The sequence below is a fragment of the Miniopterus natalensis genome, chromosome X (genome assembly GCF_054644295.1).
Source record: "Miniopterus natalensis isolate mMinNat1 chromosome X, mMinNat1.hap1, whole genome shotgun sequence".
Taxonomy (NCBI): domain Eukaryota; kingdom Metazoa; phylum Chordata; class Mammalia; order Chiroptera; family Miniopteridae; genus Miniopterus; species Miniopterus natalensis.
In genome coordinates, this window is record NC_142103.1 from 13,541 (window position 1) to 37,394 (window position 23,854).

Here is a 23,854-nt window from a genome sequence, read left to right on the forward strand (position 1 = left end):
GAAGGCACCCCTCTGGATTCCTGTGCCGAGCCATTCCCCCAGACTGCAGACGCACACACTTACCTTCCAAGCAGCTTTTGCCTGAGGAAGAAGCAATTGCCCCAACCTGCAAAAAAACCTCTTGCCCTATGCCGCTGGAGTTTCTACAGCATGAGGCTCATTAAGAGAATCAGGTTTATCAGCCTGCAGGCAGAGGCAGACCTCAGAGTGCTTTGAGTCTTTGCCTGATCTGCTTCTGGACCCGAGCCTTGCAAAAGCAGACTTTGGTGTGCATCTCGGTCCTGTCCGAACACACCCAGCCCCAACAGAGGGGACTTCAAGCTGTGGGTTATTGATAGCTCCAAACAGGGTACTCAAGGCCACTCACAAATAACATCTGGCATTGGCCTGCACTACAGACCCTCCAAAAGGACAGCTTGTCCTAGCAGTTCTACCTAATATATAGACAAAAATCCAAATAGGCAGCTGTTACGACCAGCTTCAGCTGCTAACTGACCCCGACACAGAACCCTAACACAAAATGTAGCACAAACTTTCACCCTAACACTAACACTAACCCTGGCCTAAACACTAGCCCTAATCTTAACCTTACCCATAGCCCTAACCCTAGCCATAAACTTAAGCGACAACCTAACCCGATCCCTAACCCTAACCTAAACCTAATTCTAGCCCTAACCCTAACCCTAGCCCTAGCCCTAATCCTAAACCTAACCATACCCCTAACCATAACACTAACCCTAGACATAACACTAACCCTAACCCTAGCCCCAACCCTAACACTAAACCTAGCTCTGATCCTAAGCAAAACATAATCCTAACCCTACACCTAACACTACCCCTAACTCTAACCCTAGCCCTGCCCCTAACCCTAAATGTAACACTAATCTTATCCCTAACACTAACCCTAGACCTAGACCTAACCTTACCCTAGCCCTAACCCTAACTGTAACCCTAGCCCTAACCTTAACCCTAATCATAACACTATCCTTACCCCTACCACTAACACTAGCCCTAATCCTAACCCTAAACCTAGCCCTAAGCCTAAGTGAAACCCTAACAATAGCCCCAACCCTATCCTAGCCATATCCCTAACCCTGAGCTAAACCCTAACCCTAGCCATAACCCTAACACTAGCCCTAGCTCTAACCCTAGTCATAACCCTAAAACTAATCCTAACCCTAGCCCTAACCATAACACTAGCCCTAACCCTAATCCTAGCCCTAACCCCAACCCTAAACTTAGCCTTAAACCTAACCCTAATCCTAGTCCTAATTTTATTCCTAACACTAAAACTAACCATAACCCTAAACGTAACCCTAACCCTAACAATAGCTCTAGGCGTAAACCTAACCCTAGCCCAAACCTTAACACTAAACCTACCACTATTCCTAACCCTAACCATTAACCTAGCCTTAAACCTAACCATGGCCTTAACCCTAGCCCTTAACCTAGCCCTCTCACTAACCTTGACAATATCTAAATCTATCCTAACCCTAGCACTAACCTTAACCATAGCCTTAGCACTAAGTCTAACTGTAACACTAGCCTTAAAACGAAACCTAGTCCTAACCCTAGACCTAGCCTTAAACCTAGTCCTAAGATTAACATTAGCTCTAACCCTAACCCAAACCATAAACCTAAAACTAACCCTGGCCTTAGCCCTAGCCCTGACCCTGACCCTGACCCTGACCCTAAACCCTAACCCTGACCCTGACCCTAACCCTAACTCTAACCCTGATCCTAAACCCAACCCTAACCCTAACCCCTAACCCTAACCCTAATGCCTGACCCTGACCCTAACCCTGACCCTAACTCTAACTCTCACCCAACCCCATTTCTAGCCCAAACCCCAAACACCAAAGGGAACCCCTACTGGAACTCTAACCCTGATACCAGAAAATTCTAATTTATTCAAAATGAAAAAATATCATTACAGTATATCATGCACAATAAAGTGACCCTATGATGTTCCACAGTAGACAGGAGATGCATAAGGCTGTTGTCAGTGATCAGAGCAATCTCTTCCAAAGCTAAAACAAAGAAAAAGAAATAAATATGTAAAGAATATTTCTTTGACATTAAAACCTCAGTGCACCAAAAGAAACTATCCAATGAGCACAAAGAGTGCCCATGAAATCCAAGAAAATAGTTACACGTTTTATCTCCAATAACACTCCATTATCCATAACAGGGAACTTATAAATCTCATTAACTAAAAGACAACTTATTTTCAAAATGAATTGGAATAATACCTTCTCCTGAAAAGATACACTAGGTCAACAAGCACAAAAGACGTTCAACGAAAAAAATCACCACTTGATATCACCTTTGGAAACACTACAATGGGTATCATGACGAAAAAAATAACAAATGTTGACAATGATATAGAAAAATTGGCACTCTTAAACATTGCTTGTTCAAATTTAAAATAGTTCAGCCCATGTAAAATTGTTGGGAGCTTCCTCAGTAACTTGCTCAGTAACTCCACTTCGAAATACGTAACCGAGAAACTGAAAATACCACTGTTCTCAATAACCAAAAAGTAGAAAGTATTCAAGTATCCATCAACATGTACATGAGTAAACAAAATTTGGTCACTCTATCATTGGACGTGGACTGGGCCCTAGGCAATTACACTCCAGCATGGTTTGGAATGTGAGGGTACTTGACTTCATGTAGGATAAACTTCACAACAGGAGGATTGGAGATCATTTTAATTAATGCCAGTGACAGGTGTTCATATAAGAAATATTTAAACCTGTAAAGAATTCACGTGAGTTAATTTGAGTCAATCTGTCGACAATTGCTGGTATAGGATATTTAATGATATTTCCCTTTTGGTCATAAATTCAGTCCTTTGAGATTTTGCTCCCCAGTATATGTTCCCAGTTTGGCTGAAATAAACTCACAAAAATTCTTCATAGGTTTGAATATTTTCTTACATTAACAGTCTCAATAGAATAAATATCCTTCTAATAACAAGGTTGTTTATACCCAAAGTGAGCTGGGAGCATGAGGAGAAGCACCTGTGGGTAGTAGTCTCCCGTCCCTGCAGCATTTCCCATACAGGCTTCGTGCTCATCTGTCAGGGGTGGGCTGGGCTGGGCAGGGGTCTCCTTGTCCGTGACTAGTTGGACTAGATGCCTCTGACTCTGTTTGCAACTCCTCCAGATTTTAAGGAGGCCCACATCTTGTGCCCAGTTCTGGGAATACTGGCTACCTCTCGCAGTAGTGCCTGGTTAGGAAGCTGCCGTTTGCCATAGTAACTTCCTCTTGTGATAGTGCCCAGCCAAGAAGTCATTTCTGGCACTTTTAGTTTGTTTGCATAGATTTATATTTCTAAATGGAATAGTTTTCCTTCAGTAGCTAAGTATTTCCACCCCCTGTGATAGCGACAGTAGTTGTTCAACGTACAGCTTCATAGTAGATGTTCCATCTACTGTATGTCAGCTGTTATTTTCAAGATGTACAGTAGACGGCAGCAGAGAAAAAACTTTTCCTGGTGACCTTCATTGAGGTGTTATTCTCAGTGCGCACACAAAATGACAGCAAAGAGCATTTTCCTGCTTTGAGGACTCAGCCCAATCTGTACTAAAATGAGAATTCAGACCCGGTGATAAACTAACTTGGATATAATTTCTCTTTTAATCCCCTCATATGCCTCATCTTACCTATTGCTCTCATTTGCCAGATGAGGAAGGGACAATTGTTATCTCTATTTTAGAGGTATTTAAACTGAAGATTGACCCTAACATAGTTCAAAGTCCAGAACCAAGGCCTAAATGGGCCAAGATGGACCAGAAGAACAAGCACACACAGTATCCTGGACCAATACAGTAATACAGTTGTCTCTCCCCTCCATCCGTCCTTCCCAATTGGCCCTGAAGAGGGCTGGGTAAGGCTGTAAACCTGCAGTTTCCACAGAGGTTGCTGCAGTGGGCTGAGATTGTCTAATGTTCCATGGACAGTTATGAGCCTCCTGGAAAAGTTGTTCTTCTAGAGCTCCCATCCTTACTTCCTTCCACAAAAAGGGACCACAAATTTCCCCAGGGATATCTTGGGGGTCCAGGCCCAGTAAATTACTCTCCTCTAACTCCTTCTTCCTTCCTTTTCCCTGACCCCCCACCCCACCACGCAAGGCAAAAGCCTCAGAATGCCACTATCCCTAAATTGTAAGACTCTGGCCTGGCAGAGACATGCATTTCCCTTGACTCTAGGGCCTGCTGTTACTAACTCTGGAGGAACCAGGAAGAAATCCTGGCTGAGGGAGCAGCACCACCAGATATAGAATGGAAAAGGATGGCCAAGCATTTTAGATGGACCTGCCTCTGAGAGGTTGGTGGAGGGCATTTTATCAGGAGTGAGGAACAGCTAACAGATTTCTGGGCATAACCCTCCCCCAACTTATGTTGTCCAGGCAACTACTTTTTCTGAGCATCTTCCCCAGAAGCCACCTGGTCTAGTGTGGAATCACTGCCCACAAGCATGCCCATGCACATCCCACTATCTCTTGCTGAAGGTCAAACCCATTTCTCCACCTTCAGAGCTTAGTGAAAAGAGGAAATAGCCAGATTCCTCTAATACTTCAGTCATTCAGGCAACAAGTGTTTTCCGGGTCCTAATTTCATCAATAAACTTACTTGTCATTAAAAAAAAAAAACCCTAACCCCTAAAACCCTATCCCCCAATCTTATACACGTAAAGCCCTGAACCCCTAAATGTCAAACATACATAATCATAAAACTTTACTATATAAAACATTGTGAGATTAAATAAAATACAAGAGAAAATGTTGCAACAAGAAACTCTGGACAACAGATGAATGAGGCCGATGCACAATACACTATTAGTTTTACACCAAACTTTTTTTCTAAGTTGAGAATGCACTCTAAAATAATCATAAAATTTAGTTCAACTAATCACAGATCATCAAAAAACTGAAGTGGTTCCCTCCTATGAGTTTGTTTGTTTTAATCCTCAAAGGAGGATGTTTTTTCCATTGCATTTCAGAGACAGTGGGGGGGGGGAAGAGAGAGAGAGAGAAAGAGAGAGAGAGAGAGAGACTAGGGCCAGGGATCGAGCTTGCAACCACAACTGAGGCAGGTGCCCTTGGCTGGAATCCATCCTGGGACCCTTCAGTCTAGGGATCGACACACTAACCACTGAGACAAACCAGCTAGGGCCCCTCCTATGAGTTTTATTCTTTTGTTTTGTTTAAAATGTTACAGATGTCCCTTTTTCTCCCCAGTGACCCATTCCACCCTGTCCCATCCCCCTCCCCAGTCCCTCTCCCCACCATTGTCCGTGTCCTTGGGTTGTGCACGTATGCATATAAATTCTTTGGTTACTCTCTCCCCCTCCACCCACCCGCCCACCCACCCTCCTCCGTCCCTCTGACATTCGTCAGTCTCCTCTATGCTTCCATGTCACTGAATCTATTCTGTTCATCAGTTTATTAAGTTCTTTAGATTCCACATATAAGCCTTTGCCCATTTTTAAATTAGATTGTTTGTCTTCCTCATACAGAGTAGTATGAGTTCTTTGTACACTTTGGAAATTAGCCCCTTATCAGATGCATCCTTGGCAAACATGTTTTCCCAGACTGTGGGGTACCTTTGTATTTTGAGGCTGTTTTCTTTTGATGTGCAGAAGCTTTTTAGTTTGATGTAGTCCCTTATGTTTATTTTTTCTTTTGTTTCTCTTGCCCTAGGAGATGTATCAGTGAAAATTCCACTACATGGGATGTCTGTGACTTTATTGCCTATGTTTTCTTCCAGGAATTTTATGGTTTCATGACTTACATTTAAGTCTTTTATCCATTTTGAGTTTATTTTTGTGTACGGTAAAAGTTGTCTATTCCCTGCTTGTCATAGAATAAGCCATCTCCTCATGAATTTCTGTTTTCTTCGATTGCAGAATGGTATTAGAAACCTAGATGTGGGTACTTGGTGGGCTCATGACTCCTGGAGAGTTTTTGCTTCTAGCTGTCTCAGTTGAGAGTGAAAGTAAATATAAGTGTGTATATAAATGTATGTATATGCATATATCTATAAATATGTATGTCACCATAGGTATATATATAAGGCTGAACACAAGTTCATACTGATGTCTCCAGCTGTAACCCATTATTACCACAAGGGACCTCTGGTCTGTTCCCTTTCTTTATCTGTAACCACCTACCCTATCAGTGAGAATTCTGGCTCCCAACATCCACCATCCTTGTAAATAATTAGTCACATCTAGTATATGTGTATAGTGGTTTCAGATTGAAAATCCAACATCCCTGTGGGAAGCAGCTCTAGGTTTATGATTCATATATGCTTCTACTCGTTAAGGAATGACAGAGACAATTAAGGGACATGAAAAATGGAATGTATGAACCTAATTTGGCTCCATTACAAGCAAAGAAATATTTGGGACGATTGTAGTAATCTGACTATGAAAGGAGTATTAGATGATACATGAGATGTTTGGTTTGTCTGGTTGATAAAAATTGTTTTAAAGTTCTTATTTTTCAGAGTTTCCACCCTCAGGTATATAGGAGTGAGCTGACTTGGTATTTGGGATTTGGTTCAAGGAGCTTCAGCAAGAAAATAAATAAATAAAAAAGAAGGAAGGAAGGAAGGAAGGAAGGAAGGAAGGAAGGAAGGAAGGAAGGAAGGAAGGAAGGAAGGAAGGAAGGAAGGAAGGAAGGGAGGGAGGGAGGGAAGGAGGGAAGGAGGGAGGGAGGAAGGAAAAGAGGAAGGGACAAAGGAAGGAAGGGGGAAAAAAGAAAAGAAAGGGAAAGGGAAACAAAAAAAGAATGAATGAAGCAGATAAGGCACATTATCACTGCCCATGGATGATAGGAAAACAGGGGTTTTTGTAGCTTTCTCTAATGTTGTGTATGTTTGATGATTATTAAAATTAAACATGTAGAGCAAGCACCATATCAGGAAATAGAGTAATTACACATCTAAATGGGAAATGATAATGAGGTTATCAAGGTCCTAAGATAGAGCCAATCATCAGAGTTTAGGGACATTCTGGTGGCTCCTTCTGTCTCTTCCAATTGGTTTGGCCTTGTGGCCTGACTTCTTTTAATAAGAAAAATCCTTTTAAAAATCTAATCAGGGAAACATGGAAATGCTTTTTATCTGCAAGGCATTAAATACATGTGGTCTGAATTGTATTTGCACCAAAGAGGAACCAACTTTCATTGTGAGAGCACAAGGGATCAAGTCAGAAGGACTCTGGTGGACAAGCATATGTGATGTGCAGACTACCTGAGGGAGAAGTGCAAACAAGGCTGGAGGAGTTGAGGATGTGGCAGTGAGCAAGGCCTCCAGGGACCTGAGAATGGGCTGGAGCCATTGATGAACATAAAAAGGCTCTGCCTCCATGCCATGGACAGTGCTGTCCAGAGGCACAGGTCCAAAAACTGCCCCCCAAATCTTGTCGATATTGAAAGAGAAAGTGTGGGCCAGAAACACAGTGTGGGCAACAGCAAAGATGCAAACCAGGTGAGAGTGCACTCTGAACTGCCATGAATAACTCACATCTTTAACATGCTGACTCTAACATATGAACCACCCAATGAACACACTGAATTTTAGTTAAGGCTAGTGACAGATGCCAGCTTAAGAAGTCTCAGGGAGGCTTTGAGGAGATGATCCCCCTGTCATGCTGGGCATAGCGCGTGGTCCGTGGTGAGCTGTCAACCAAAATTAATGTTAATTTAAAGGACTCTGTGTTGGGATTGTTTCCTCCAGAAAATATCTCAACTTCAAAGCATCCTGGCACCACCACCTTAGGGAAATGTTCTTACCTCCTTTCCTAAACCATTGATTTTTAGCTCCAGAGTCAAGATCTGCAGGTGTTTGGGTTCTCAGGCCACAAATTCAGTAGCCAGAGGGTCATCACAACTAGATAGGAGATTTCTGGAATGTTTTCCCATTGACATCCAGGACACAAACCCCTTTGGGGTAGACATTGCCTTGTCCGAGCTCTGCTCTTCATCTCCTCCACTCAGTGTGAGGCTGTGGCATCCTGCACACATGGCCCATAATGCATAGGGGAGCCCTTGGTTGAAATGACCTTGCCACCAGGAAAGACACGGGGTCAACTCTCTCATAGAACCACCAGATGTCACCAGACAGGACTCTGTTGTGTTCTGCCCAATCAATGCAAGACCAGCACCATCCTCCTTCCCTCTGCAGTGGTGCTGTACCGCAAAGGGCTTTGCCCATTCCAGAACCACCCTGCCTTGCCTTTCCTTTATCCTGGAAAACGGCGTCTACATCTGTATTTCATCCCTACCCCATCAGATCAAGTCAGAAACCTGGCGGTGGGACCTCTCTTCCTCTTCTCTTACCCTCCAAAAGATCCAGTCCTTCCCCTCTACCTCTATTTCCAGTTCAAGTCCAGAGCTGTCCCACCAGTCCCTGTAACATTACCATGCACCTGGCTGCTGACAGCAGATTTCCTGTGGGCCTCACTGCCCCTCCTATGGGTTCCCCACTCCCTTCTGCACCCACTAGTCAGAGAAATTTTTAAAACGTGGAAGATGAATGTGTTACCTTGGATTCTCCAGGGCATATTTTTGATACAGAGAGGGAAAGTGGGGAGCAGGTTTGTATCCTGGGCACCTGCAGTGAGTACACTGTCATGGGAGCATCAACTAGGACTTGGGAGCAATTCATGTGGGGCTGTTGAGTGATCAAGGCCCTGGGAGCAGAGTAACAGAGTGAAGATGGGAGTCCCTGACTGTGCTAGAAAGACCTCCCAGAGGGAGAGCTTTCTCCTCTTTTCTTTACCTGCTTAGGCCTCCTGGAATCCAGCAATGCCTCACCCTTCCCTTATGCAAAAGGCAGGCCCTGATCAGGACAGGAGTGACAGGGATGGTGGGCAAGTCTTGCTTTTTAGAGAAAGTGAACCCAACCATGTAAACATAGATTTCTTATAAGGAATTGTCTCACATGGTTATGGAGGCTCAAGATGCTTTGGGTAAAACTCTTAAAGTTAGTCAGCCTGATTGTGCCTTTTCCCTGCTTGACATTAGCCACCTGCAGGCTGGAGGTGTCTCTTAATAATGTCACACACACCCAATAAATAAACACCTATGACAATGGTTAAAATCTGCTATAGTGACAACACCAAATGCTATCAAGGATGTGGAGCAGTAGGAAATTGCATTCATTGCTTGTGGGAATGTAAAATGGTACAGTCTGCGGTGGGGGTGTAGGGTAGCAAGGATGTTGGGAGAGGCTGTAGACTGTATGAAGCACAGGACAAGAAGATAAGAGAAAAGATTTTAAACTTATGCCCTACTTCTTGGCCCAAATCTGAGGCATTCAGACCACACATGCCAGTAACCTTGGAGCAATACCAGTGCAGTGGATAATCTGGGACAATTGAGGCATGTTAGTCAGAGTCTGTGTTAATAATCACCTGAAACCATCTTAGTGGGTTAGTGCTGGCTTTTCAAAAATTATTATTTTAATAATATATAAAGAATAGACTAGAATTAGAACAGCGAGTAACAGAATACATCATGTATGTTAAGAGTAGGTGCTCTCTCATACAATACGTTATATAGAATATTATATAGAAATACATATAGAAATACATATGACATAAGTATGCATGCGTATATACGTATTTAGGTAAAAGGTATGTACATATGTGGGTATGTAAGCACATATAATCTACATTTCTGTTATATATGTATGTAAATAATGTACACAAATTAGATAGAGTTGTAGAATGTATTACTGTGAATGAGGATCAAAAAGTGAAAACATCTGCATTGGACAAGGGAAATGTAGACTGACAACCACAAACGCACACCACCTCCCCAAATCTCTGCTGCTGCTCAGCCTCTTCAGTAGTAACTAACCTTTAGAACACAGTTCCCCAAGTGTCAGCTGAGCTGGCGAAGGAAGGCATGAGAAGGGGGGCTTCTTCTCTACCCCTCCCCCACGTCCTGGGTGCTGCAGCGCCCCCTCTAGCATCTGCCTTGGTACTGCAGTAATCTCTGCCATGGTTGTGACGACCCACCTGAGGATTGAGGGGTCCACGACCTTCAAAACAGAAGGCACTACAGAATCCAACTCCTGGTGTTGCTGTCAGCTCCATGGGACCCTGGGTGGGGCTCTCAGGCTGAGCAATGCCCCATGCCTCCACACGCCTAGGGAAATCTGGGAGAGTCAGGGCCTCGGTGTGAGGGACACAGACTGAGGTCCACAGAGGGCGGGGGGCTCTGGTGTTGGCTGATACAGGTGGGGAATAGAGTCAGGACTTCCAGTTCCTTGGATCTGACCTCTGCCCCTGCTATCAACCCTGGGTGACCCCAGAAACCCTCTCCGGAAGTGCAGTCCACTAACTTCCGCCTCCTCGGATATCTGAGAGAGGTGAGCGCCGCCTCTGGGAGGCCGGCTTCGGTTCAGTAGAGGGAAGGAGCCCAGTCCTGCAGAGAGTCAAGGTATGACCCTGAGGGTCTCTGAGGGCCGCGCAGAATCCAGGTTTACCCCTGCTGTCAGCACTAAGAGTCCTGGGGGCGGGGTTGTCAGGCTGAGTACTATTTCCTACAACCAACCTGCCTCTACCTCCTCAGAGAACTTGTGAGTCAAGGACAAGTTCTGAGGGGAACAATCTCAGGTCGGCAGCGGGCGGGACCCAGACTTTGCCTGGGATCAAGGTGAGGACCAGAGAGAGGGCTGAGGGACCCCCCATGGAATCTATTTAAGGCCCCTGCCGGAAGCCCTGGGAATCGCCAGGCTTGGTGGAGTGATGGGATGTCCACTTCACCCGGGGGTCTCGGGCTTTGAGGGCCTCCATCTGAGAGTCGAGCCTCCCGTTTAACAGAGGGAAGGTCCCAGGACATGCCAGGGCTCATGGTGAGGACCATGGGGGAAGACAAAGTGACTCTGGACCCTAGAGCAGTCAGTCCTGGGACGCCCAACGTGCGGGATGACCTCGAGCAGCCATTACGGACTTCCTCATGTCCCGGGTCTGAGACACTCTAGGGGCTCATTGCAGAGTCTCAGGTCGACAGACTGAGGGTTTAGGACCTTCCCGGAGTCAACGTGAGGAGACCCTGAGGTATTTTGAGGAACCCCGGAACAGTGCCCATCCAGCAGGCTTCATGAGGGTGGGGTGGGGGAATGATCACACAGGGTGTTTTCTGATCTCTGCATCTGGGTCTGAGAGACACTGAGGGTTTGGTATAAGTAACAGGGCTTCCTGCCCAGAGGGGAAGACCGCAGTTCCTGCTGCTATCAAGTTGCAGACACTGAGTGAGAAATAGGTGAACCTGGACACGAGAATACTCAGTCCTGTGAGGATGAGTGGGCAGGGTGACCACAGGGGGCATTTCCTGACTTTTGCATCCGAGTCTGACATTCTCTGGGGTTCCCTATAAGGAGCAAGGTCTCAGGTCAGCAGGGGGGAAGGCCCAGGACCTGCCAGAGTCAATCAAGGTGAGGACCCTGAGGGAGGACTGAGGGAGTGCAGGACCACTAAACAGAGGGGAGTCCACAGAAGCCTGCCCTGCTTAAAGTCTTGGGAGGCCCTATCATGGATGACCACACAGAGTGGACACCACAGTATCCTGTACCTGATGCCAGCCCTGGGAATTCAGGGAGAGGGATGACACCTGTAGTACAGGGGAGGACACAGTCATACCCAGAGTCAAGGTGAAGATGCAAAGGGAAGACTGAGGGATCCTGGACCCCACAACAGAGAGGACCCCACATAATCCTTGCTGTGAACCCTGGAAGGCCCCTGGTCAATAACCACATTCTTTGTTCCTGACTTAGGTATCTCAGGTTGTCAGAAGACAGAGCCCAGGTCCAGCCGGGAGTCAAGGTGAGGACTCTGAGGAAACACTAGGAGACTCCAACCCCTGAGGTCTGCGGGGGGGGGGGGGGTGTCAGGCTCCAAGTAGGCAGAGGAAGGGGGCCCAGGCTCTGCCAGAACATGAGGTAAGGATCCAAGTTAGGACTCAAGGGGCCCTCTAGCACACCTTGAAGTATCCCCAAGGTTCTGCCAGTGTCATAGTGTCCCCAATGTCCCCTGTTCCTGCCATCAGCACTGGGAAGCCTCATGGTAGGGCTGTCTATTTTGGTTGCTTTCAGACTTCTTCATGAGGAGTGGCAAAGGGAGGTGAGGGCATTGTCCTGAAGGTGCTGGATTCAGGGCAGTAAGGGGAGGTGTCCAAGGCTCTGCTGGTAATCAAAGTGTGGGTCTTAAGACAGGATGAGGGTACCTCCCACCCCAGCAAAAACTGGGACCAGCTGGCTTAGGCCCTGCTGACACACCTGGGTCGCTCAGGCATGATAGCCAATATGGTGTGTCTTGACATCCACCTTGGAGGTCTCAGGAAGATAGTGGACTTGGTCTGCAATATGCATTCTCAGTTCAGCAGAAGGAAAAGGTCCCAGGCACTCCAGGAGTCAACATCGATGCCTTGGGGAGGATGGAGGATACCACCCTCCAGACAAAGGGGGGGGGGGGGCTGAAATCCACTTCATGCTGCTGTCAGCCCTGGAAAACCCCTGGCATGGGTCTGCAGAGGTGGTTCCTCTTCACTTTTGTCTCAGGGCACTCAGGAAAGAGAGGGTCTTGGTCAGAAAGGATGGCTTCAGTTCATGAAAAGAGGAGCCGAGGTTTGCAAGGGTCTTAAGGGTCTGAATCCTTCCTTGTGGAGAACTGCAGCTATGTGCTCCCTGAGAAAAGAATACAGCCCTCAGCATCAGGGAGTCCCCTGTCACCATCTGGAATCCCGGGCAGGGGTACCTGGGTGTGACATGCTCTCCCTTTGCACGTGCTTGCATTTTGTGAGCACTTCTCATTGAGGACAGTTATTCAGGGTGAAATTGGGTCGGCTGGGTTTTGGTCCCAGTCTAGCCAGGGAGAAGGGTAAGTATCTTGAGGACAGACTAAGGAGATTCTGTACCTGGAACAGATGGGCCCAGGCCCTGCTATGAGTCGTGGGGGAACCTGGGCAGATGGGGTTCCTGTTCACTTTTATCTCAGAGCTTTCAGGAAGGTGAGGACCTTGGTCTGAGAGGACGACATTGGGCCATCGCCAGGATCCACGTTTGGTCAACAGAGAGGAGTCCCAGATCCTGCCAAGAATCAAGGTGAGGACCCTGAGGGAGGAATGAGGGTGTCCCAATCTTGAAAACAAAGAGGGGGCCCAAAAGAAATCTGCCTTCCTCTGAGTGTTAGCCTTGGAATCCCCGGGCAGGGCTGTCAGCCTAAGCCCCTCATTTCCAGATCAATGTTCTCAGTAAGGGGATGACCTTGGTCTGAAGATCTTGATTCAGGTCAGCCGGGGCAGGATTCCAGGGCTTGCCAGGAATCAAGGTGAGGACTGAGAGGTACCAGAGCACATGGGAACCCAGACCTACCCTGCCTCTTCTGTCAGCCATGGGGAAACTCAGAATGCTGCTCAGCTCACTTTCTTTTCCCATATCTAAGGGAGGTGAAGCCTAAGTCTAAGTAGAGTGAACTCAGTCAGCAGAGACAGTTATCTGAAACCCTGCAGGGGGTCATGGTGAAAAATGATCGGAACCTTAACCCAGGATAGATGGACCCAAAACTTTTTGGTCACCCCTTCTTGATCTCCTGGGATGCTCTGGGCAGGTGTGGCCAGATGTAGGGCCCCCTCACTTTCCTCTCTTCAGTGTCAGGGATGTGTGGTCTTGTTCTGAGAGTTCAGCCTCAGGCCAGCAAAAGGCTGTAAGTTGCCTTTGTCAGGGCCACCTAGGGTGCATTTCTCAGCTGAGGCCTCTCACACTCAACTCTCTCCCCCAGGCCTGTGGGTCCCCATTGCCCACCTTCTGCCAACACTCAGTCCCTGTCCCAGCACAAGTCATCATGCCTGGCCATCATATGAGTGACCTCTACAGACTTGAGGAAGACCATCAGGACCCAAGAGAGAACCAGGACCTGGTGGAGGTGGAGCTGTTCTGGGCTATGCAGGAGGAGGAGGAGGAGGAGGAGGAGGAGGAGGAGGAAGAGGAGGAGGAGGAGGAAGAGGAGGAGGAGGAGGAGGGGGAGGAGGAGGAGGAGGAGGAGGAGGAGGAGGAGGAGGAGGCACTGTCTCTCTCCTCCTCTGTATCTTCCTCCCCCACAGTCCTGTTTTTGGACAGCCTAGAGCAGGTGTCTGCTGCTGAGACACCAAGTCCTCCCCAGAGCCCTCAGGGTGCCTGCCTTTCCCCCTCTGCCATGGCAGCCATTCCCTGGAGCCAATCTGATGATGAGAGCTCCAGCAGCCAAGATGAGGGGCCAAGCACTTGGGGTGCCCCAGAAGATGATGCTGATTCCTTGCTTAAAAAAGCCCTGAATGTGAAGATGACAGAAATGGTGGAGCTCCTGCTCCTGAAGTATCATGCAAAGGAGCCAATCACAAAGGCAGAAATGCTGAGTAGCGTAATCGAAGAGTACCAGGACCACTTCCCTGAGATCTTCAGCGCAGCCTCTGAGTGCATGCAGCTCCTCTTTGGCATTGATGTGAAGGAAGTGGACCCCAGCAACCACACCTATGTTCTGGTTACCACTTTGGGGCTCACTTATGATGGGATGGTGAGTGATGGGCACAGATTTCCCAACACTGGCCTCCTGATCACACTTCTGTGGGTGATCGCTGCGGAGGGTGATTGTGCTCCTGAGGAGAAAGTCTGGGAAGCACTGAATGTCATAGGGGTGCATGATGGGAAGGAGCATTGGATCTATGGGGAGCCCAGGGAGCTCATCACCAAAGTTTGGGTGCAGGAACAGTACCTGGTGTACCGGCAGGTGCCCAACAGTGATCCTGCATGCTATGAGTTCCTGTGGGGTCCCAGGGCCCACGCTGAGACCACCACGTTGAAAGCCCTTGAGTTTTTGCTCAAGGTTAATGACAGGGATTCCAGTTCCCTCCCATCCCTGCCTGAAGGGCCTGAGTGCAAAGAGGACCACTTTGCCTGAGTCAGAGTTGCATCCAGGCACGTTTCAGGCCCATGTTCATCAGCTTCGTTTTCTGGCCATAAAGTGAGACCCATTTTTCACTCTGTGTTTGAGGAGAGAGCAGTTAGTGTTCTAGGTAGTGAGGCCCAGGGTGAGTTGGGGAAATAAGGGCTGTAGCATCTTTGGGCTCCTATGATGATTTAGAAATTTATCTTGTTTCATTTGGGAAATTTTTTTAGGAATATTTCCAATGTTGTTCCTTTTAATAGTAGTTTTCATAAGCTTCAGCACCTAAGTTTGTGAATGACATTGACCATACATGTATTTGTACTATCCAGTTCAAAAGTAAGAGTTTTGCTATTGTGTAAAACAAAATGGGACACTTTTCAGCTTAATTTATGTTTCTGAACTAGATAGATAACATGACAGAACAGTATTTCTTTGGAAATGTGAAAAAAACTCAGCCATACAATCTATGGGGTGAAGAAATGGAGAAATAAAAGCAAAAGGTTGTTAACTCTTGCTTCTTATCCCTGCTCATCTGTCTTTCTATGAAACAAACTATATAAGCATCCTTGGATTTACTTGGTTCATTCAAGAAAATGGAGGCATTTCATCCAAATAAAGACGACCACTGCTCAGTGGTTCATTTATCTCCCAGACATTCACTGAGCCTCTGTCCTCTGGAAGGCCCTGTGTTAGTAGTGGGGACACTAGGATAAGCAGGGCACGCCAACCTACAGGATGATCATGTAGGAGCCACAATTATATAAGGAAGGTGGTGAGGTGTCCCCTAAATCCTACAGAACAAGTAAAAGGAGGGGAGAGGGGGTGGGGCTCCAGGGGAGCACACTCAAATGTACATGGCCTGAGGCAGGGCAGTTTGGGGCTTTGGGAAGCTGATTCCCTCTGTTGGGGTTTATTGCAATGAAGCTGGGTGGTGTCAATGGCAGATGGTGTGCCTTAGGTGTGAGAGGAAAGTCTGAAATGGAAAATTGTCCTGAGAAGTTACTTTGGATCATGGATAAACCAGAGGGAAATCTCTACCTGGTTAGGAAAAGTGGGTTCCTGTACGCAGTCTCAGTGCCATTGGACAGTATGAGGACTAGTAGTGTTATACCCATTATCTGCACGGATTTCTGCAGAAATATGGTTACTGGGCCATGAGTAACTGGATGGCCACTTTTCTCCTGGTCCTGAGAGAGCCAGAGCCCACAGCATAATTAGGTTTGAGTGTTAATGATCTTGAGCATAATTTAACCAATCATTTTCAACGGCTAAATTTTGGGTGGGGGTGAAATGAATGAAAGCATTTGTTTGGATGAAAGTGAAGCTTGGACAGAGGGAGAGAGTTGTTCCTAGACTCTCTTTCTAGCAGTTTTGTGTTGTGTCCAGCTGGGAAGGCTCCCCTACAACTGAATTTGAGCATACATCCTTGAATTGGGAAAATTTACTGAGTTTTATTTGTAGAACATCTTTTTTGGCCAAATGGGTGCTCTATGCCCTACTGAGCTGCATATTCTCTAATAAGAACCAGATAACAAACAACTAATGACAGTGCCAGAGGAGAAAGTAGAAGGGTCTGGGATCAAAACCATATTAGAAACAACTGCAGTTTGCCCGAGTAGGCTTGCTCAGTGGTTAGAGCCTCAGCCCGGGGACTGAAGGGTCCCGGGTTTGATTCTGGCCAAAGGCATGTACCTCAGTTGCAGGCTAAATCCCTGGCCCCAGCCTGCATGAGTGCGGGAGGCAACCAATTGATGTGTCTTTCTCACATCGATATTTCTCTCTCTCTCTCCTCCCCCACTCTCTCTGAAAAAGCAATGGAAAAAATATCCTCAAGTGAGGATTAAAAAAAAGGAAAAAAAGAAATAACTCATTCATCACAGTTCCAATCTACACTAGTGCTTTACAAACACTCTACATTCCTGCAATCTTACAAGGCAGGGCTTCTCAAACCCACTGACTTCACAGAGGAAGAACCTGACATTCACTGGGCCAGCTAATTTTCCCAGGATCACATGGCTAGTAAGTGGCAGGGTGGAAACTGGACCCCTTACCTGAATTCATCTAGAGTCCATGATATTTCCACCTTTCCCAGCCCATGGCCCACCTTCTACCTTGCAATTCATTTCTCTTCTCATTACTATGAATGACATATCTCAGACAACAAATAGTAGGACCCTGAGGCCCAAGCAGTAAATGCAGGCCTAAGGAAGGCAGGTGCCAATGAGAATCAAGCACAATTTGGAGACTGAGGTTTTGTTGAGATCTGACTTTGCCAAATGCCAGCATTTCTGCCCAGTCCCAGCACTTTCCTGAACGACAGCACCTCCCAGGTGCCCACCTGTCCATCTCTAGAACATGGCCTGCTGACCTGCTCATCACTGCTGCCTCCTCTGAAGGCTGCACAAAATCTCCTACTCTTGCCCTGACACACAGTCTTCCTACTCCTTGCAGAGAAGTCCCCTGCTCTCCCATAGCTCACCCTAGATCTTGTCTGAGAGCAACAAACATTTATTTATGTATATATTTTTCTATGAAGATATAACTGTAAATAGCAATATACTTAATTTTTTTTTTTTTTTTATTGTTGACACTATTACATATGTCCCCATTTTCCTCTCCATTGCCCCTCTCCACCCAGCACCCGCCACCATTTCCTTCTGGCCAACACCACATTGTTTTCTGTGTCTATGTGTTATGTATATATGATCTTTGGCTACTCCCTTCACCTTCTTTTATGCAGTACCCCTCTCCTCCCTCCCCTCTGACAGCTGTCACACTGTTCCATGTCTTCATGCCTGTTTCTATTTTGTTTGTCAGTTTATTTTATTAATTAGATTTCACATATAAGTGGGATCATATGGTATTTGTCTTTCTCTGACGGGCTTATCTTTTTTTTAAATATATTTTTATTTATTTCAGAGAAAGAGAGAGGAAGAGAGAGATAGAAACATCAATGATGAGAATCATTGATCTGCTGCCTCCTGTATGCCTCCTACTGGGGATCAAGCTGGAAACCCAGTCTTGTGCCCTGATTGGGAATTGAAATGAGAACTCCAGGATCATAGGTTGATGCTCATCCACACACTGGCTTGGCCTGACTGGCTTAATTTCACAGAGCATAATACTCTCCAGGTCTCTCCACACTGTCCCAAAAGGTAAGATTCCCTGCTTTTCCAAATCAGTAATCAGCAGAGTCATGAGCTAGCAAAGGCCACAAGGACACATCATTTTCAGTCTTTAAAGAATTCGCTTAAGAAACAATACTTTGGTAGGCAACTGAAGGGAGCTGGCTGTTTAAACAGAGACACTAGGATCCTCCCTCTGAAAAGCCACCAATTCTTACCCTCCAGGGCACATCCTCCCAGAATAAACTGGCTTCTTGAATAAATGCTTTGTAAGCCTGTTTAGAAGCACAAAGACCATGAGCCTGAATCTGGACCTGGGGCTCCATTAAGGATGCAGTCCTTAGGCTGCGGGGCCCCTTCCCAAATGCCTTTGCACTTCCCCTTCAGAAATAAAGGATTGGTGCTCAGAGAAAACAAAGGACCCCACTTAGTGGCAGAGCTGGGGCAAGGACCTAGGACCGGTGCAGGTGGGACCTTTCCATGGTACCACTCTACCTCCCTATTCAGAGTTGTCCAAAGTTGTCCACAACAGCCAGAGAACATGGGTCACAGAAACCACTGTAGTATCCGCTCCTCTAAGGTGAAGATGAATCTGGCTTTTGTCCCATCTCACGTCCAGACACTCATTTACGTTCAAGTACATATTTATCATTATCTTCATATTGGCTTCCTTCAGTCATGGCTAATTAAACAAGTTGTAATTTTCCTTGGTAGTGAGTCTGTGTAAAGTAGGGTCTTTGAAAAGTATCTAACCCAAGAGCAAATGAAATGATTCAATATGCCTATTGTCAAGACTATCGCAGGAGAGGGACACACAAGTGAGGGTGCGGTGTGCTTCTGGCAAAGAGAACAGGGCTGGCATGAGAGTGAGTCAGTGGAATGCTTTGTTTCTACAGAGCTGAATATATGCCTAGCCCCCAACTCAGTGATGAAAAGGGGAAGTACCAAAGGAGATCCAATTTGGAAATGGGAGGCCAGAAATCTAGGAAAGCAAAAGCCCACCAACCTCACTGAAGAAAAGAAATGGGGTATAGAGGAGGCCTCCAGGGAGGCTGAACCCAAGGGTCTGGGGAAGGTGATTTGAGAAGGCAAATGCAGGTGTCCCAAAGTGAGACCATCCTGGGTAGTGAAAAGAGTTCCTATGGAGAAGAAATGGAAACTAAAGTCAATCCTCTTGTGACCTGAGAAGGGTGAGATTTAATAGAGGGCTCCCCAGCACAGCAGAGGGTGCGGATGTCCATTCACACACCAACACTGTAACACTATGTCTGGGTGCTTAGGGTAGCACTGAGGTTGAGGAATGAGAGGAGCACTCCCAACTATGCTGGAGCACAGCCCTACTTTAGGGACAACCTGACCCAGGGGTAAGAAAATAAGACTCTTTTTTGGCTTCATCTGAGCAGGACCCACCAACTAGGAGGAGCAGCTGGAAGAGACCAAAGTGGAAGCTTGGGGGGGGGGGCATTGAAGACGGGGGCTACCAACTGAGCCTGGGCCAACCACCATCTTCTAGGAGTTACAGTCCCCCAGGAGCCCACCTGACCCAGGTAGTCTTGGTGATAGCCAAGTTAGGACTAACCAGGACCTTGCCCTTGAGCAAATTGGCCATCAACAGGCCTCTCCCAGCTGTAGCGGTGGGAGTGGACATAGGACCATGACTTCTCAACCCATCCAGTGCCTAGCAACAAGAAACAATATACCTGGCAGCAGATGAGCACCCTTTCTTGTAACATGAACTTTATTTTTCTGTACTTTCTGAAAAGAGAGAAACTGGAGGGCCTACACATGTCCACTCCCCCACACCTGGCCAGGGCCCACACTCCAGAGCAGCTGAGAGCCAGCTTTGTGACATCACATGACCAACAATGAGGACTGTGACTGGTTGCCCCACAACCGAGACTCTAGAATTTTCAGGACAGTATATATAGGGCATCCCTGCTGTGACCAAAGGCATTTCTGACCCCAGTGATCAGTGATAGGATCCCTGGTAGCAAATGCTTTTTGATGTAGAGCAGCTCCATGGCTAGTCAGAGTACTAATGAGATGGGCAAAGCCAGCCCGGCCCCATCAGAGGATGGACATGTGGATCCCAGGGAGGCTTTGGAGACCTTGGTCTCCCAGGAGGACCAAGCCAGGAGCCAAGATCCAAGTCCCCAAGACGACCTGCAACCACCAAACCAAGGCGCCACCAACGTGGAAGGAAACATTCTTCTGAGACTGTCCTTCCCAAGAAAGCTTTGGGGAATAGTGGAGGATGACTGCTTCACGTCTGTGCACTGGAATGATGATGGAGACACCGTGATCATCGAGAAAGACCTTTTCCAGAGGGAGGTTCTTTGCCGAAGGGGCAACGAGAAAATCTTTGAATCAGACAGCCTGAAAAGCTTCATCCGCCTGCTGAACCTACATGGATTCAGCAAAATACGCCCAGGCGACTCTTCAGTTTGCTATCCAGGAAATAACGTGATGGTAAAGTAGAAAGTCCTCCTGTTTCTCGTGTTCTCTGTTACTCGACCATCTTCCCAGTAGACCAAGAACAATGATATACTGAAAGGGTTTCATTTCAGGGGATAACTCTTTTTCATATGAGACAGTACTTATGGAAAGATGAGAAAGTATAGATTTTCATATGAAACTATAACCCCCTTAGAGATAACCTGCAGGGATCACTAAAGAGTCTGAGAGCCCAGTTAATGTCAAATATATGTATTTTCTCCCCAAAGGACTAAAATAATTAATTTTGTTTCAGATCTACAGAAACTGTAACTTCCAGAGAGACAAGCCTTGGCTTGTCCAGAACATTAAGACCCAAGGAAACCAGATGACTTGCACTTCACCAGGGAGCAGTGCAACACCTCCAAAGAGAATCAAGAGGCTAACCCCAAGATACTCCCCGATAATGCACCAGAAAAGAGGAACCAAAGAAGCCGAGGAAAACGCCCAGAGGAAACCCCGGAATCCTTGGGGACCCAGTGGCACCCTGTCATTCAAGTTCTCGGGTCTGCGGCCCACCAGCAGTGCCATGGATATCCAGTGTCCAAGTGAGACAGGTGGCCTAAGTGGGGAGGGTACATCTGGGAATGACATGCTTGTGCCCACAGCTACTGCCAGAACCAATGGCACGGGGGGTCTGCTCCCCAGTCCCCCAAATTACCCACTATATGATTTGGTTATGTATTTGTACAACATCTGTTATTCCATCCTGATGGCTGTCCTTTCGGTCATGATCCTACCTGACTTCCTTGACGAGGAGGAGGAGGAAGGCTCACATTGCAATTGCTCACTCTGTGGGCAGTTCATGGACAGTGCAGGTCCCTAAGGTCTCAAGTGTCGGAAAACAATCACCACTTTGTAACCATGAATCCATTGTCTTTAAAAAACAGCAAAACTACATGGCAGTAAATAAACAAAGCAATGAGAATTATGAATCCGTGTTCTTTTGTTTCCATGCCACACACCTCATCAGATAAGGCCGAGACTAGAAATCCTGGCCTGAGGCAGGCTTTTGTCCCACTGTCCTCTTTCAGCTTCACACACTCTGTCAAGGACCTGGCTAGGGGGTCCTGAGGCAAGCCCAGGAAGATCTGGTCCCCTGAGCCTTGCCTGCTGGTCAGGAGACAGAACTGCAGGGCCCTGACCTTGGGGGAATGACCTGACATTAGTCATGCATCTTGAAACAGGAGGGTCTTTCCTCACAGCCCCCCCTATGTCCACAGGCTTCTGATCAGCAGCTGAGCATCTCTAGCCCAAGTTCCAGGGGCCTTCCAGAGAGGCCTACCTAAGACTCGGGCCACCCCATCTGCTAAGTGGTGTACAACCAAGGAAGTCTGGCTCAGAAGATGGGCCATTCCAGTCAATGCCTGGGAGAAAGTCCATCATCCTCACAGGTAACAACCATTATTAACTCTGTTAGAAGAGACCCAAATAAAGACTGCCCCCAAAGAAAAACAAAAGACTCTACTCATCACTTCTCCATCAGAGCTGTATTTCAGATCCTTTTTTTAAAAAAAATTATCTTTATTGTTGAAAGTATTACAGATGTCCCCTTTTTCCCTCATTGACTCCCTCTACCCCGCATCCACCCCACCCCCAGGCCTTCCCCATACCAATGTCTGTGTCCATAGGTTATGCATATATGCATATAAATTCTTTGAGTAATCTCTCCCCACTCACTCCCCCACCCCCACCTTCCCTCTGAGATCCCTCAGTCTGTTCCATGCTTTTATGTCTCTGGGTCTGTTTTGTTCATCAGTTTATTTTGTTCATTGTATTCCATATATGAGTGAGACCATGTGATACTTGTCTTTCTCTGACTGGCTTATCTCACTTAACATAAGGCTCTCTAGTTCTATCTATACTGTCCCAAAGGATAAGAGATCCTTATTTATGGCTACATAGTATTCCATGGTGTAAATGTGCCACAGCTTTTTTATCCACTCATCTACTGTTGGGCACTTGGGCTGTTTCCAGATCTTAGCTACTGTAAATTGCGCTGCTATGAACATAGGGGTGCCTAAGTTCTTTCTGATTGGTGTTTTGGGTTTATTAGTTTATATTCCTAGAAGGATCACAGGGTCAAATGTCTATCGCCATACCACCCAGAGCTTTTTTTTTTGTCATGAAGTAGCTATGTGACTTGTCTAACACATGGCTTCATGAGCCAAGGGACACTTTTACAACAGACAAGAGTCACTTACCAGGACAGACAGGTGCTTTCTTTCAAAGTCTGATGTCCCTTTCATGGTAAATGAGGCCATCCCTGACTGGTCACCCTCAGGTAATTGTTCAGTGCCCACTCATAGCCCTACCACAAGGTCCCCTCGATGCTAATGCACCGAGTTTGACCAGAACAAAGAGAGGGGAAAACATATAACGAAGCCCTGAACACTAACCAGTTCTCTTAAATCATATTTCTTTGTACAACCCAGGAAGAAGCAGGCCCAAAATGAGTGATAACACCAAGATATTTAGTGGCAGCTTGTCGCGTCCTCTCCCAACCATGTCGTCTGACAAAATCCGGACGTGGAGAGGAAGCTTCACGGAAGGTGTCTTCTGAGGAGAGGACGTGGCATGTGGGTGGGAGTAATTGGCTTAATGGGAATATCCCTTCTCCTCCTTGGAGGGGGATTTTGGGCCATAAATCAATAACTAACCTGGGGATGGTAAACAATGTTCTCACTTCTGAAGAAATCCTGATTTCCCCAAGTCCAGTCACTATCACATGTGCTGGATGCTTTAACAAATTGTCATTAGAAGAAGCTAGGAAAACTCCCCCTGGCGCCCCCAATAAGGAATTTATGGAGGAACTAGAGAAAGCTGAGCTCACGCAGCCGCCTATCCTCAAGTGCCCCCACCTATGAATGCAGGATTAGTCAAGGACAAGAAAAAGGCCATCGCCCCTCGCTTGCTGTACAGGGCCACCCTGGGTAGCACATAGAATAAATGGCAGATTGTGGCATCCCCCTGAAAAGGGCTAAGAGTATGGAAAGGCTACCAGACCCTCCTCTGCCTTATACAGGTGCTTCCAATGAGAACGGAATCAGAATAGTTAATGTAAATGGAAGGCATGTTCAGTATGAGAACTTGCCCTTCATGAAACGCTTGGCAAGGCAGCAGCCACGCTGGTGCTTGCTCCCAAAGAAACAAAAGAAAAGCATTCTTAAGCAGTTAATCAATAGCTATGGCAAAAGGCACTCTTTTCTTAGAAGAAAATGGCAAGAAGAATATAATAGCTTATGAATAGGTCCACAGTTAAAATATAACCATACGAAGTAGTAACCACAGGC

General features: G+C 46.7%; 1 protein-coding gene and 1 pseudogene across 2 annotated transcripts; both read left to right on the plus strand.

The window, feature by feature from the left end:
- The first annotated feature begins 13,863 nt into the window (after positions 1-13,863).
- On the plus strand, positions 13,864-14,955 carry LOC107530055 (melanoma-associated antigen 8-like). Of its 2 annotated transcripts, none has more exons than XM_016203660.2 (2): positions 13,864-13,959; positions 14,068-14,955. In XM_016203660.2, the coding sequence occupies exons 1-2, from the start codon at positions 13,864-13,866 to the stop codon at positions 14,953-14,955; spliced, it is 984 nt and encodes a 327-aa protein (XP_016059146.2). The 2 variants fall into 2 exon arrangements, with proteins under 2 accessions (XP_016059146.2, XP_087685460.1); XM_087829334.1 differs by having other exon boundaries at positions 13,864-13,944; positions 14,053-14,955.
- A 5,132-nt stretch (positions 14,956-20,087) lies between these two features.
- On the plus strand, positions 20,088-21,387 carry LOC148090364 (heat shock transcription factor, X-linked member 3 pseudogene; annotated as a pseudogene).
- The last annotated feature ends 2,467 nt before the right edge of the window (positions 21,388-23,854 follow it).

Coding starts and splice junctions, on each gene's coding strand:
- LOC107530055 (XM_016203660.2), top strand. CDS start 13,864: ATGCCTGGCCATCATATGAGTGACCTCTACAGACTTGAGGAAGACCAT. Junction 13,960..14,067: donor TGGAGGTGGAGCTGTTCTGG/GCTATGCAGGAG, acceptor GAGGAGGAGGAG/GAGGAGGAGGAGGAGGCACT.